Source organism: Martes martes (assembly GCF_963455335.1).
Source record: "Martes martes genome assembly, chromosome: 4".
Taxonomy (NCBI): domain Eukaryota; kingdom Metazoa; phylum Chordata; class Mammalia; order Carnivora; family Mustelidae; genus Martes; species Martes martes.
The window spans coordinates 83,186,953-83,201,110 of NC_137891.1; the positions used below are offsets into that span (position 1 = coordinate 83,186,953).

General features: G+C 36.2%; 1 protein-coding gene across 1 annotated transcript in view; it reads left to right on the forward strand.

Moving 5' to 3' along the window:
- PRKDC (protein kinase, DNA-activated, catalytic subunit) overlaps window positions 1-14,158 on the forward strand; it is a 230,245-nt gene that overhangs the window by 82,572 nt on the left and 133,515 nt on the right. Inside the window, exons 33-39 of the mRNA XM_080801920.1 lie at window positions 538-749; window positions 1,162-1,294; window positions 1,747-1,914; window positions 2,732-2,935; window positions 10,862-11,047; window positions 11,439-11,543; window positions 12,611-12,778. Of these exons, the coding sequence (XP_080658046.1) occupies window positions 538-749; window positions 1,162-1,294; window positions 1,747-1,914; window positions 2,732-2,935; window positions 10,862-11,047; window positions 11,439-11,543; window positions 12,611-12,778 (1,176 nt within the window). The remainder of the gene's footprint in view (window positions 1-537; window positions 750-1,161; window positions 1,295-1,746; window positions 1,915-2,731; window positions 2,936-10,861; window positions 11,048-11,438; window positions 11,544-12,610; window positions 12,779-14,158) is intronic.

Below are 14,158 nucleotides of genomic sequence, written 5' to 3' on the forward strand. Positions count from 1 at the left end.
TTCTAAGTGTTTTATTGTATATCGCATTTTATGCTACAATTGATCAAACATTTGCCTTAGGAAACATGCATTACTTGTAAATGTATCTGTGAGGCTTATTATATAAACAAAGTCCAGTCAGTCTATCCATTTAATACATACTAAGTATCTACTGTATGCCAGGCCCTATCTGCAGATACAACATCTCTCTAAACCAGGGGCCACAAAACTATGGTCCACAGGCCAAATCCCACCTGCTGCCTGCTTTTGTAAAGTTTTCATTGGAACTCATCCAAGCCCATTTGTCCATGTATTGTCTGTGGCTGTTTTCACATTATAATGGCAATTAGTTTAGCAGTTGCAGCAGAGACCATAGGGCCCACAAAGCCTAAAATATATATTTTCTAACCCTTTACAGAGGAAGTTTCCAATCCCAGCCCTAGCCAGGCAAAAATTCCCAGCTTCATGGACCTTACGCTACTGAAAATCTAAGTGCTGACTAATAGATGTTTGTTCGTTAGTTCTTTCTTTTTTTTTTTTTCAAATCATCTTTTACAGCTCCTTGAGAAGGATTTATGTAAAAACAAAAACTTTATGAAACTCTTGGTGAAAACACTATGTGAGCCCTCGAGCATAGGTTTCAACATTGGTGACGTCCTAGTTATGAATCATCTTCCCGATGTTTGTGTAAAGCTAATAAAAGCACTAAAGACGTCCCCGTACAAAGACACCCTGGAGATGCACCTTAAGGAAAAAATAACAGCACGGAGGTGGGCATTCAGATCGTGCTTGGGATCAGTGTTGTGTTGGAATTTAAGATTGTAACATACTCTGGCAGTTGTGTGTGTTTCTGCTATAGCCCCATTTCCTAAAGTAAAGGATCTCATCATTTGTTTGAAAATCATCTATTTAACACATGCTTTCCCTGTACCTGATGGTAAGCAAGCCTCAGATGTGGCTTAGCCCCATGTTGATTTCCATGACTGGATAAGCTCATGGGCCCCATGTTCATTGTTAACCCGTGTTTGCTTTCCAAGGTCATTTAATGAATTTGAGTGTCAATTAGTCAGTGAACACATTTTATAACAGAACACATGTAATTTTTCATTGTATCCTGCTAGTTTAGTGAGATCAACACTCATCTCATTTGGTTGTTTTGTTTTTTTTTTTTTCACATGGCAGCATTGAGGAGCTCTGTGCTGTTGACCTATATGGCCCTGATGCTTATGTGGACAGGGCCAAGCTGGTGTCTGTTGTGTCAGCTTGTAAACAACTTCACAGAGCTGGTTTTTTGCATGTTGTATTACCATCTCAGGTAACCACAGCCAATTTGTTTTTCACTTTTCTCTTAGCTTTATTAAGCTAATTAGTCCATTTATATATATATATGTTTTAAACATCCTGTATGTATGGAATGTGCTGAAATAGGTATTAAAGAATTACTTGTGCTAGACATGTGTTAACTTAGAATATAAATTTAAAATTTTTAAATATAAAATGAAGGACATTTATATTTCCAACAGCCTTTTGAAGAACTTTAGGGATGAACTAGTATTGTGCCTCTGTGGCTAGGCAGTATAAGTGAAAAAATATAGCATGGAAAGCAAAGTTGAGTGAACATTTTCCTGACAATTAGAATGTAGTCATTGTTATGAACATGGATTTTTTTTAATTCATGAAAGGTGTAAAATTGTGTGTTTCTATAAAAGATCTTTATTCACTTTATTTATTTTATTTTATAAAATATCTATATTCACTTTATTTTAGTCTGCAGATCAGCCTCATTCTGTTGGCACAAAACTTCTTTCCCTGGTTTATAAAAGCATTGCACCTGGAGATGAACGAGATGAACGAGAGTATTTTCCTTCACTAGACCCCAGTTGTAAGCAATTAGCCAATGGACTTCTGGAGTTGGCCTTTGCTTTTGGAGGACTGGTAGGAACAGCAGCTACATGCTATGCTATCCTAATGATGTAATTATACAGCTCACTTGCAGTGTGCTTCTAAAAATAAGAATTTAGCTGGAATTCTAAATTTAGTAATTTAGTAAGTCCTTGATCTGACTTCCTTTCTAAAAGATTTGCTTTAATAAAAGAAATAGGACGGTATTCTTAAGACGGGGTTTTGTCTATCGCACTTCGTTTCCACAAAGACTTTATAAGGCAGAGAACATTTTGCAAATATAAACTGTGTTGACACAGTGGCTTCCTCTTCCCCTGTCCTTTGTGATCTTCAGATGGCTGATTTGGGAGCACTCCTGGAGGATAATTTCAGAGGCACCACAAAAAGATACCTTCATGGATTTTTGAACTGTCCAGGGCTGGCCTCAAATAGTCTCTGCTGTAGCTGCGATCTGCTAGCCAGTCTTTTGCGTTCATTCCTTCCACCTGTCTTTTCCTGCAGCAGAAAGCTCTTCTTTGCCCATTTGTTCACTTAATGTAAACAAATTACATATTTAAATGGTCTAAAAATGCCCTTACTACCCTCTCCCCTCAAAGCAACTATAATAAGATTTTCTGGAAATTTGGGAGAAACATGAGTCAAGAAAGATTTCTTTCCTTAAATGACACCTAGAAAATGCAAGCTCATTGAAATGTATATAATTCAAACCTGAACCCAGGCCTTCAAATACCAGGTTCTCTTAGACATTACTGTGTGATTTTTCACTTCCAAAGTTAGCAGCTTCCCAGTAATCTTTCTATAACAGGTAAAATATGTACATATGTCATTGTACCTTTCCTTGCTTTTTCAGTGTGAGCACCTTGTGAATCTTCTCCTGGACACAGCAGTATTATCTATGCCAGCCTCAGGAGTGTCCCAGAGAAACATGGTCAGCTTCTCTCATGGAGAGTATTTTTATAGCTTGTTCTCAGAGACAATCAACACTGAATTATTGAAAAATCTAGATCTTGTTGTATTGGAGCTCATGAAATCATCTGTGGATAATCCCAAAATGGTAAAGAAATTTTTATTTTTTATTTTACTTTTTTTACTTAAAGCAAGAATTACCATCAAACTCCATTCATTGGACCAGAGAGCAAAAGACTTGCCCCCCATCTAGCACACTATCTACACTTGTGAGTTCATTGGGAAATTTTTACTTAAGTGAAGTATATTTTCTTATATAATGACTATAAAAAGATTGCCATGTTCTCCAGAAATGTCTAAACAAAACAATTTCTCTTCCCGGAAGGAAAGATTTTGTTTCAAAACAAAATCAAAGGAAAGAAAACCCAACTTTTAATGAATGTTTAATAATGTTATATGGACATTGAAACATTGATTATTTTTTTTAATCTCTCACTCCCCCAGAATCTCTAGGCCAAATGTTACAAGGCACAGGTATATAGTATAAATTTCTATGAAGAAGTGGTGTCTTGGCTCATAAGCTTGTCGTGAGGCCTGAGCCCACCTTTGTTTTCGCACCAGCCGCCAGCTGGTTTTGTGCACTCCGTGTGCTTTCTGTAGTCATGGTCCTTTCACAGGTTGGTACAGAGAGTCATTATTTCCTGCGTGCTATAGCCCTCTTTGCCCCTTCACATTGAACCTGGAGTATTTAATATATAGTTGACTTTGGTTTGCTAAACTGATAAAATTTTGGAATTTAACTGAGTCTGTAGACAGGAGCTGGGAAGTACTAGGAATGACCATTTTAAGGGAGAATGTATAATTTCTTTCTGAGTTAAGCTTTTATTCCAAACAGTGCTTGTTGTAGGGGAGTATCTTGTGGCAGGTTGTACTAGGTATTTGTATTTAAAGTTAGAAATGAACTTTTAGTAGATCCATGACACCAAGGAAATAGGACAGTATGATTTCTGAAGCTGTTCAGACTTCTGATTAAGGTAATGAATAAAAGTCATACATATTTACCTCTGCTTTCTCCTAAGTTCCCTCTAAGTGACAGAAATGGGTCTTTTTGTTTTGTTTTTTAAAGCACAATGTTAAAGGACGCATTAAAGGAGGAAAGACAAGAGTGACAATAAGATGGACAGCATTTTGGAAGCTAGAAACCAAAAAGACAAGTTGTAACAGACTTCAGAGTCCAAGAAAACTGCAGTGTAACATAGTGGTGGGGTGATGGGCGGCTGATTTGTGCTGCAGAACCCAGCCTTTCTGGGGTCTGGTGATGGAGTCCTGGGCCTCCAGAATACTGGGAGCAGGATGCAAAGGAGAGCCTGAAAAGGGGAGGACTGTGTGAATGTTAGATGGCCCCTGCCAGGTCTTCTGGCCTTGCCTTGTCCTCAAGGGACTGATCCTACTGCACTTGAGGACACTGTGGGCAGCCAAATCTCTGGAAGGGATAAGTATCTCTGCACTGGGGCACTCTAGGCAGAGTTAAGTGTAGGATACTTTTTTTTTTTTAATTGAAAGACCTGTAGTCAAGATTAAAGTCATGTTCTGTATATAACACCAGTATTTCTTTGAGCAATGACATAAAGTTTGAAATACTTTATACCAGATAAAAAAATCTTATTATTCCACAAATGGGAATTGTTTTGTACTTTGATCTCTCGAGTTTAATATCAGTTCTCACACTCTTCTGACCTTAGTCTCTCACTAGTATTTTTGAACAGCAAAAATGTTTCTTGAGTGTGCTGTATTTTTTTATTTTGCACATTTTTCTGTTGGGGTGAAACTTCTTAACTAATTTTTAAGAGATTTTTGTATATTAAGGATAGTAGACATTTGTCATGTATGCAGAAAGTACTTTATCCTATTGGCTATTTGTCTTTCAATCTTACTTGGAGTATTTATTCAATACAGAAGTATTTATTATAATTAAATTTATTAATCTTCTTTTCTGTCATTCCCGTCTTTCATGTTGTACTTAGAAAGGCCTTCTCCACCCCCGTATTATCTTTAAAATCTGCCTATCTTTTCTTCTGTTACTTTTATAGGTTCTTTTTTTAACAAATATAAATAATGCAAAAAGCATACTTGCATATTCTTGAAAGTAAAATTTAGAATTGTTTTGTCAGGTTCCTCACGACCCTTTCCACAATATAGTAAGGATTTTAAGTGATAATACACCATGTACAGAGTAAATTTAAACCAAAGTGACCTTTTTAAAACATAAGCCTATTTTTTCTAAGGTACGTCTACCCATTTATTCAAACCTTTATTCATAATCTCAAATCTTTTTTGTCATACTGTTACATAGAATGCTATCATTTTATTCATCTAGTTACTGCACATTTCTTAAGAACATTTCTAGATACTGGATGCTATTGAGTTGTACATGTAAATGGAATACTTTTCCTTTATATTTTCTTTTTCCTTCTTTCTTTTTTTTTTTTTTTAAAGATTTTATCTATTTATTTATTTGACAGAGATCACAAGTAGGCAGAGAGGCAGGCAGAGGCGGGGGGAAGCAGGCTCCCTGCCGAGCAGAGAGCCCGATGCGAGGCTCGATCCCAGAACCCCGGGATCATGACCTGAGCCAAAGGCAGAGGCTTTAAACCGCTGAGCCACCCAGGCGCCCCTATTTTCTTTTTTCTTTGTTTTTTTTTTTAAGATTTATTTGAGAGAGAGAGAAAACGAGTGGGGAGGGCCAAAAGGGATTGGAGAGAGAGAGAGAAAGAAACAGACTCCCTGGCTGAGCATGGAGCCTGACACAGGGCTCAGTCTCATGAACCTGAGGTCATGACCTGAGCTGAAATCAAGAGTCAGACACTTAAATGACCAAGCCACCCAGGCTCCCCCACTTTATATTTTCTTTACAAGGATGTGGTATATCAGAAAACTACTGATTTTGTTTATTTTATAACCATTCAGATGAACAAGTATTCTTCTTTTTCTTTTTTCCACATTTATGGAGATATAAGTTTTAGGTGTACAACATGCCGATTTGATTTAATCAAATTTGATAATCATGCAGAATGATTCCTGTGATAAGTTTAGTGTTCATCACCTTATACAGATAAAATTTTTCCCATGCAATGAGAACTTTTAAGCACGTCAACACTTTTCAGATACATGATACATAACTTTAGTCACCGTGCTGTATATTATATCTCCAGAACTTAATTATCTTACAACGGGAGGTTGTACTTTTAACCACTTTCATTCATATTGCCCAGCTTCCCAACCCCTACCTCTAGCGAGCACCAGTCTGTTCTCTATGAGTTTGGTTTTTTAGAGTCTGTGTATAAATGATATGCAGTATTTATCTTTCTCTGTAGGACCCATTTCACTTAGCACAATGTTGTCAGGATCAAATCTGTGTTGTGATAATTGGCAGAATATTCTTCTTTATAATGGCTAAATAATATTTTATTGTATATGTATATACCACATCTTTATTCATCCATCTGTTGATGGACACTTAGATTGTTTCCATGTCTTTGGCTATTATACATAATGTTGCAATGAACATGGAGGTGCAGATATATTTTTTAGATAGTGATCCCCTTTTCTTCATATTAATACCCTGAAGTGGAATTGCCAAACCATATAGTACTTCTGATTTTAATTTTTGGGAGGACTGTCACACTGTATTTCATAGTGGTTGCAACAGCTTACATTCCCATCAGCAGTGCACAAGAGTTCCCTTTTCTTCACATCCTTTGTCTTTTTGGTGCTGGTTGTTCTTACAGGTATGAGAGAATATCTCACTATGGTTTTGATCTGCATTTTCCTGGTGATTAGTGATGTTGAATACCTTTTCATTTACCTTTTGACTGTCTTCTTTGGAAAAATGTCTTTTTAGTTCTACTGCCCATTTTTAAATTAGATTGTTTGTTTTTGCTGTTGAGTTGTATGAGTCCTTCATATATTTTGAATATTAACCCCTTATCACATACATGATTTACAGATATTTTCTGCCATTTTATAGCTTGCCTTTTCATTTTTTGGTGATTTCTTTTTTCTTTTTTTATTTAATTTCTTTTCAGTGTAACAGAATTCATTGTTTATGCACCACACCCAGTGCTCCATGCAATACGTGCCCTCCATAATACCCACCACCTGGCTCACCCAACCTCCCACCCCCTGCCCCTTCAAAACCCTCAGATTGTTTTTCAGAGTCCATAGTCTCTCATGGTTCACCTCCCCTTCCAATTTCCCTCAACTCCCTTCTCCTCTCCATCTCCCTGTGTCCTCCATGTTATTTGTTATGCTCCACAAGTAAGGGAAACCATATGATGATTGACTTTCTCTGCGTGACTTATTTCACTCAGCATAATCTCTTCCAGTCCCGTCCATGTTGCTACAAAAGTTGGGTATTCATCCTTTCTGATGGAGGCATAATACTCCATAGTGTATATGGACCACATCTTCCTTATCCATTCGTCCGTTGAAGGGCATCTTGGTTCTTTCCACAGTTTGGCGACCATGGCCATTGATTTCTTTTGCTGTAGAGAAGCTTTTTAGTTTGATGTAGTTCTCCTTGTTTATTACTACTGTTGCCTTTGCTTTTGGTGTGAAATAAAAAAAAAAAATCATTGCTAAGACCAATGTCAAGGAGCTTATCCTTAAGAAATTTTATGGCTTCAGGTCTTAAGTTCAAGCCTTTAATAGATTTTGAGTTGATTTCTGTGTATGGTGTGAAATAGGTCTTAAGTTTCATTCTTTTGCATGTAGCTATCCAGTTTTCCCAATACCATTTATCGAAGAGACGATCTTTTCTCCATTGTATATTCTTGGTTCCTTGCATATGTTTATTTCTGTATTCTCCATTCTGTTCCACTGATCTATGTGTCTGTTTTTATCCCAGTACTGCATTGTTTTGATTACCTTGACATAATATAGCATGAAATCAGGAAGCATAATGCCTCCAGCTTTGTTGTTCTCTCTCAAGACTGCTTTGGTTATTCAGGGTCTTTGTGGTTCCATACAAATTTTAGGATTGCTTGTTCTGTTTCTGTGAAAAATGCCATTGGAATTTTGATAGGGATTGTATTGAATCTGTAGACTGCTTTGGATAATACTAACATTTTAGCAATATTAATAATTCTATTCCATGAGCACAGAATATCCTTCCATTTATTTGTCTTCAGTTTTTTTCATCAGTGTCTTCTAGTTTTCATCATATAGGTTTTTAATCTCCTTGGCTAAATTTATACCTAGGTGTTTTATTCTTTTTGGTGCAATTGTAAATGGGATTGTTTTCTTAATTTCACTTTCTGATAGTTGGTTATTAGTATATAGAAATGCAGCAGATTTTAAAAATTGATTTTGTGTCCTGCAACTTTATTGAATTTATTGGTTAGTTTTAATAGTTTTTTTTTGGTGGAGTCTTCAGGGTTTCCTCTATTTAATATTGTGCCTTCTGCAGACGGACAGTGTTACTTCTTCCCTTCTGTTTTTTATGCTTTTTTTTTCTTTTTCTTCTCTGATTGCTATGACTAGGATTTCCAGTACAGTGGTGAATAAAAGTGGTAAGACTAGACATCCTTTTCTTGTTCCTGATTGTAAGGGAAAAGCTCTCCGTTTCTCACTATCAAGTATGATGTCAGCTGTGCTTTTGTCATATGTGGCTTTTATTACATTGAAGTATGTTGCCTCTGTACCCAATTTGTTAAGTTTTTATCATGAATGATTGTTGAATTTTATCAGATGTTTTTTCTGCACCTATTAAGATGACCCTATGATTTTTATCGTTTATTTTGTTAATGTGGTATATCATGCTAATTGATTTGCAGATGTTGAGCCATCCTGGCATCCCTAAAATAAACCTCACTTGATCGTGGTATATGATCCTTTTAGCATATTGTTGAATTTGATTTGCTGATATTTGTTGAGGAGTTTTGCATCTATGCTCATCAGGGATATTTTCCTGTAATTTTCTTTTCTTGTAGTTTCCTTGTCTGGTTTTGGTATTAGGGTAATGCTGGCCTCATGGAATGAGTATGGAAGTGTCCCTTATCTTCTAGTTTTTTTTAGAAGAATTTGAGTATTGGTCTTAGTTCTTCCTTAAATGTTTGGTAGGATTCGCCAGTGAAGCCATGTGGTCCTGGACTTTTGTTTGTTGAGAGGTTTTTGATTACTTACTATTAATTGGTCTGTTCAGATTATTTCTTCGAGATTCAATCCTGGTAAGTTGCATGTTTCTAGGAATTTATCCATTTTTTTCTAGGTTGTCCAATTTGTTGATGAATAATTGTTCATAATGGTCTTTTATGATCCTTTGTTTATCTTTGGTGTAGGAATACCTTTTTGAAACAGGGAAGTTAAGTGAAAGCCTCCCTGAATTCTGAACATTGAGGCTCTTAACTCTCTTCCCACAGTTTGGCTCCCAGAATATGGTCAGTTAGGTATATACCCTCAGGCAGGATATAGGAATATTTTGACAGGTCTAAGAGAAAATAAAGATTAAGTGTCATCATTGCCCCACCAACCTACACTGATGCATATTGCCAGTGAGCCTTGGCCACTGCATAGTGCTTATAGTCAGTTCTTCAGTATGTGCCAATAGCCAGGGAGCACCAGGCATCAAGAAATGGATTCTAAAAGGGTTAGGCAGGTAAAAAGTCATTTGACACAGAGACTATTCAGTGAGATGGAAATGTAAAGAGAAAAGATCCTCAGAGACATGAGAGAAAACAGCTTATTGGCAAAATAAGAATTGCTACTGAAAAGAACACTAAAAGAAAGGAACATTTGGGAATTAAGCATAAGCATCAGAAATTGAAAATGAAATAATTTTGGAAGATAAAATTTAGGAGCTCTCACACAGAATAAAGTAAAAAGGCAAAACAGAAAGTAGTAGAGAAAACATGATGAAACTTGGGATCCACTGATAGGTTCCATCACCAGGACCTCTTTCCCAGGGGAAAGACAGACCCTCAAAACAATGTCCCAGAAATGAAGGCCTGGAGCTTCCAGATGGAAAAGAGACATTGAATATCCAGCACAGTGTATGAAAGCAGCCTCACATAGAACAAATGTCTTGAAAATTCAGAACCCTAGGTGCTTCACCATGAAAAAAGATTCTAAAAAGTTTCTGCAAGAGACAACGTGATTACATTTAAAGGATCAAGAAATCAGATGCCATTTGTCTTTGCAACTGCAGAGTGGACACTAGAAGACTATAAGCCAAATTCCTTTCACATTTCAGCAAAGAAGATTCCAACCTGGAGTTCTGAATCTGGCCAGACTATCAGTCATGGGTGAGAGATGAATGCAGGTGTTTCAGATGTGCCAGATCTAAAGGAATCTTATCTCCTATGCACTCTCATCAGTCAGCCAAGAAAGAGGAAGATGTTGGATCTGGGAAGTTGGCTTAAACACAGGGAAGGGGACCAGTCTCCTGGAGGGTGCTGAAGTGACACCCAGAGGGCAGAGATCAAAGACATTCTAGAGTGGGAGCTGTGTTGCCACTGAGGTGGAGCTGATAGACTTTCTGATGGGTTTAGATGTCTTGAGGCGATTTCATTAATTAAGAAGTGTGTGATGGCAAATAATGATAAGCACATTGAAAACAACAAAGAAAGCAGGCAAGTTAATACTTCAGGGAGATCAGAATGTTGTGTACAAATGATTGCACTGTCATAACGATAAGAATATTGAATATTAATCTAACCAAAATTAGGATGTCAACTATTGGAAAGGTGGTGGGACAGGAAATGTGTGTTCAAGCATGTGTGTATGCTTCTGTGCATGTGTAACAGAGGAGAGTTAATTCTTCCTCTCATCGAGAATGCTCCCAACTAAGAAAGAAGCAATAGGATGAACATGATTTCACACCTTATGCTTTTGTGGGAAAATTTACATAATAAGTTGTTCTTCTCAAATTTGAGGAGTTATGAAATAAATAGCTATTACAGAAATAGCATCTTTATTTTCCAAGTATAACTTTGATCTGAAAGTAGATTTTGTTATGTATCTACCAGTCTTACTATTGAGGATTTTTCTTCAAGTACCACACACTTATTTATTTCAGGTGAGCACCGTTTTGAATGGTATGTTAGATCAGAGCTTCAGGGATCGAGCCAGCCAGAAATACCAAGGACAGAAACTTGCAAGTACAATTCTGCACAACTGGAAGAAGTGGGACTCCTGGTGGGCCAAAGATTCTACTCCTGAAAGTAAAACAGCAGTGCTGACCTTACTGGCCAAAATTTTGCAGGTATCTTGGGAAACCTTAAAAAAGAAGTTGTTTTAGACTCTGTAAGTTTTATCTTTAAAAATATGATGGAGATTTCTAAAGAAGTTCATTGGTTTGATAAGTAAAAAATATTTTCACTGGACAGTTCCTGTGATTATCTTACATTTTATACTTTTTCCATTATTATCATTTATACTCATTATCCCTTCCCGTACTTTACCTTGTTAGTGTCTACATGCATTGTCTTACCAGATAGATTTAAAATATTTCAGAACAAGAATTGTTAAAATACTGTTGAAGCCAACGAACAAATTTGTAGATTATTTCTGAAATTAAAAAACTTGGAAAATATGTTAATGGAAATTAGAGGGATAATATAGAAATGTATCATGTTTTATTTCCCCTCCTTTAGATTGATTCGTCTGTATCCTTTAATATAAGTCACAGTGCATTCCCTGAAGTCTTTACAACATATGCTAGTCTACTTGCTGATTCAAAGTTGGGTTTACATTTAAAGGTAAGTGATGCACAAGATTTTTTTTCAGATTACATTCTCCATTATTTTCCCATTTTATAATTTTACATATTTGTGATGTTTTGTTTTTTATTATGGAAAATTTCAAATATATTCAAAAGCAGAGAGTAACTCCTGTGTACCTGTCACTCAGCCTTAATAGCCATCTGTCTGTGGGCATGTCTTTTTCAACTATGCAGCCACTCCTACCCTTGAAGGCATCATGTTATTTGATCTATGCATTCTTTTTTGTCTCTCCAAATGATAAATATAATCACAATGAGTTTCCCATACTTAGAAGAATTAATATTTGTTTTTTCACATATGTAGTTCAAATTGGCTTTTTTGAGAATTGCTGTATTAGTGAATGACTGAATTTAAACCAATACTCTGTCATTTTTCTATTAATAAACATATCTTGGTAATTTTTAATATCTTGGTAACTTTTAGAGTTAAGAACTTAATATTATAATTTTAAAGTCCTATAATAGTTAGATTTTATGCTCTAATAAAATGTGGCCTTAATGAAGGATGTCTTTTTAGTAGACCATAAGGATATTTCTTTGGAATTTTCTGTTTTGTGGTTAATCACATTTCTCATTCCTCTGTATGAGGGAGCCAGGAAACTTTTTTGCCATGCAAGGGAGATAGGAAATATCTCCTAGTTCTTTTAGCTCATTATGAAGTTCTGAATTAGTTCTGTGAGAAATATTTATAAATTATCCCATAATTTATTCAGTATGCTCTTTCCACACCAAACTTATCCCAGTGTATCTCTATTAGAGTCTATATTTGTAGAAGAAGAAATCACACAGCATCATCATACAGTATCTTATTTAATTACACATATATAGCCCTGAGTTGGCCCACTGGCCTCTAGAGTAGAAGCCAAGATAGAGTATTGTGTTCAGGTTGGTTTTCAGTGTAATCTAGAAGGTATTCTAAAGTCATTCATTGAATCCAAACATTGCTTTATTTGAAAAGCCTTAAGAAAACAGTAATTTTATTTATTCTGTAGGATACGTAAGCACTGACTAGTACAATTTCATATGTCTGCATTGCTCCCACAGGGTCAGGCTGTAATTCTTCTTCCATTCTTCACCAGTCTTACTGGAGATAGTCTTGAGGACCTTAAGCATGTTCTTGAAAACCTTATCGTTTCTAATTTCCCTATGAAGTCTGAAGAATTTCCCCCAGGAACTCTGCGGTACAATAATTATGTAGACTGCATGAAAAAGGTTAGTTTTTAGTGTACCAAGTGAAATTAAAAGATTGTTTTTCTGTTACATTTCTTGATGAAAAGAAGTAAGTGAAATATTCAGATTCAGAGATATATTGTAACTTTAAGAATTCAGTTCTATTCATTTTGAAAGCTGGGTAGCTGTGGAGGCAGATGCATATCTAAATCCTTCGGAATTCATTTGCTCCCATTTTAAATTGAAATCTTTTATACAGAAAAATCTTGGGGCGCCTGGGTGGCTCAGTGGGTTAAAGCCTCTCCCTTCGGCTCGGGTCATGATCTCAGGGTCCTGGGATCGAGGCCCGCATCGGGCTCTCTGCTCAGCGGGGAGCCTGCTTCCTCCTCTCTCTCTCTCTCTCTCTCTCTGCCTACTTGTGATCTCTGTCTGTCAAATAAATAAATAAAAATCTTTAAAAAAAAAAAAAGAAAGAAAAATCTTGTAAAATATTCTATGAGTAATATATAAATTTTGAAAATTAATGCCAAAAAGAGCTAAGAAATAAAGTAGTGGTTATTTGAGAAATACCTAGTGATTATCACCTATATTATTTAATATACAGATGAAAGTATCTAAAATATCAGTGGCTTAAGCAAGGTGATAGATTATTTGTTTCTTCTCTACAATACTAGATTGTTGTTATTTATAACAACTACATACAGGTTTTCTCTGCTATCCAAAAAGTGGAACATTTCTGTGAGAACTTTTAAAGCCAAAATGGCATAAAGCAAAGAAGCAATTACCATTAATTTGTGCAGGAATTTTTTTTTTTAAAGAATTCATTTATTTATTTGACAGAGAGACAAAGACCACAAGTAGGCAGAGAGGCAGGCAGAGAGAGGGGGGGAGGCAGGCTCCCTGCCAAGCAGAGAGCCCTATTTGGGGCTCGATTCCGGACTCTGAGATCATGACCCGAGCCGAAGGCAGAGGCTTAACCCACTGAGCCACCCAGGCGCCCCTAAAAATATTTTTAAAGGATTTTTGCACCTATGTTAATAAAGGGTTATCAGTTCTGTGATTTTTCTGGTGATCTTTGGCTGATTTGAATATGATGGTAATATTAACCTTGTTAATTGAGTTGGAAAATATTTCCTCCTCAGTTTTCTGAAAGAGTTTGTGGTGGATTAGTTGTTATTTCTCCTCTGAATGCTTGATAGAATTTATCAGTAATGCTATCTAAACCTGGAGTTTTCTTTTGGGAAGATTTTTATTTATAGATTGTTTCTTTAACTGATAGAGAGCTATTTATATTTTCTATTTCTTTTTGGTTCAGGCTTTTTTTGTTTTTGTTTTTGTTTTTTTTTTCCTTTTCAGCATAACAGAATTCATTGTTTTTGCACCACACCCAGTGCTCCATGCAATACGTGCCCTCCATAATAT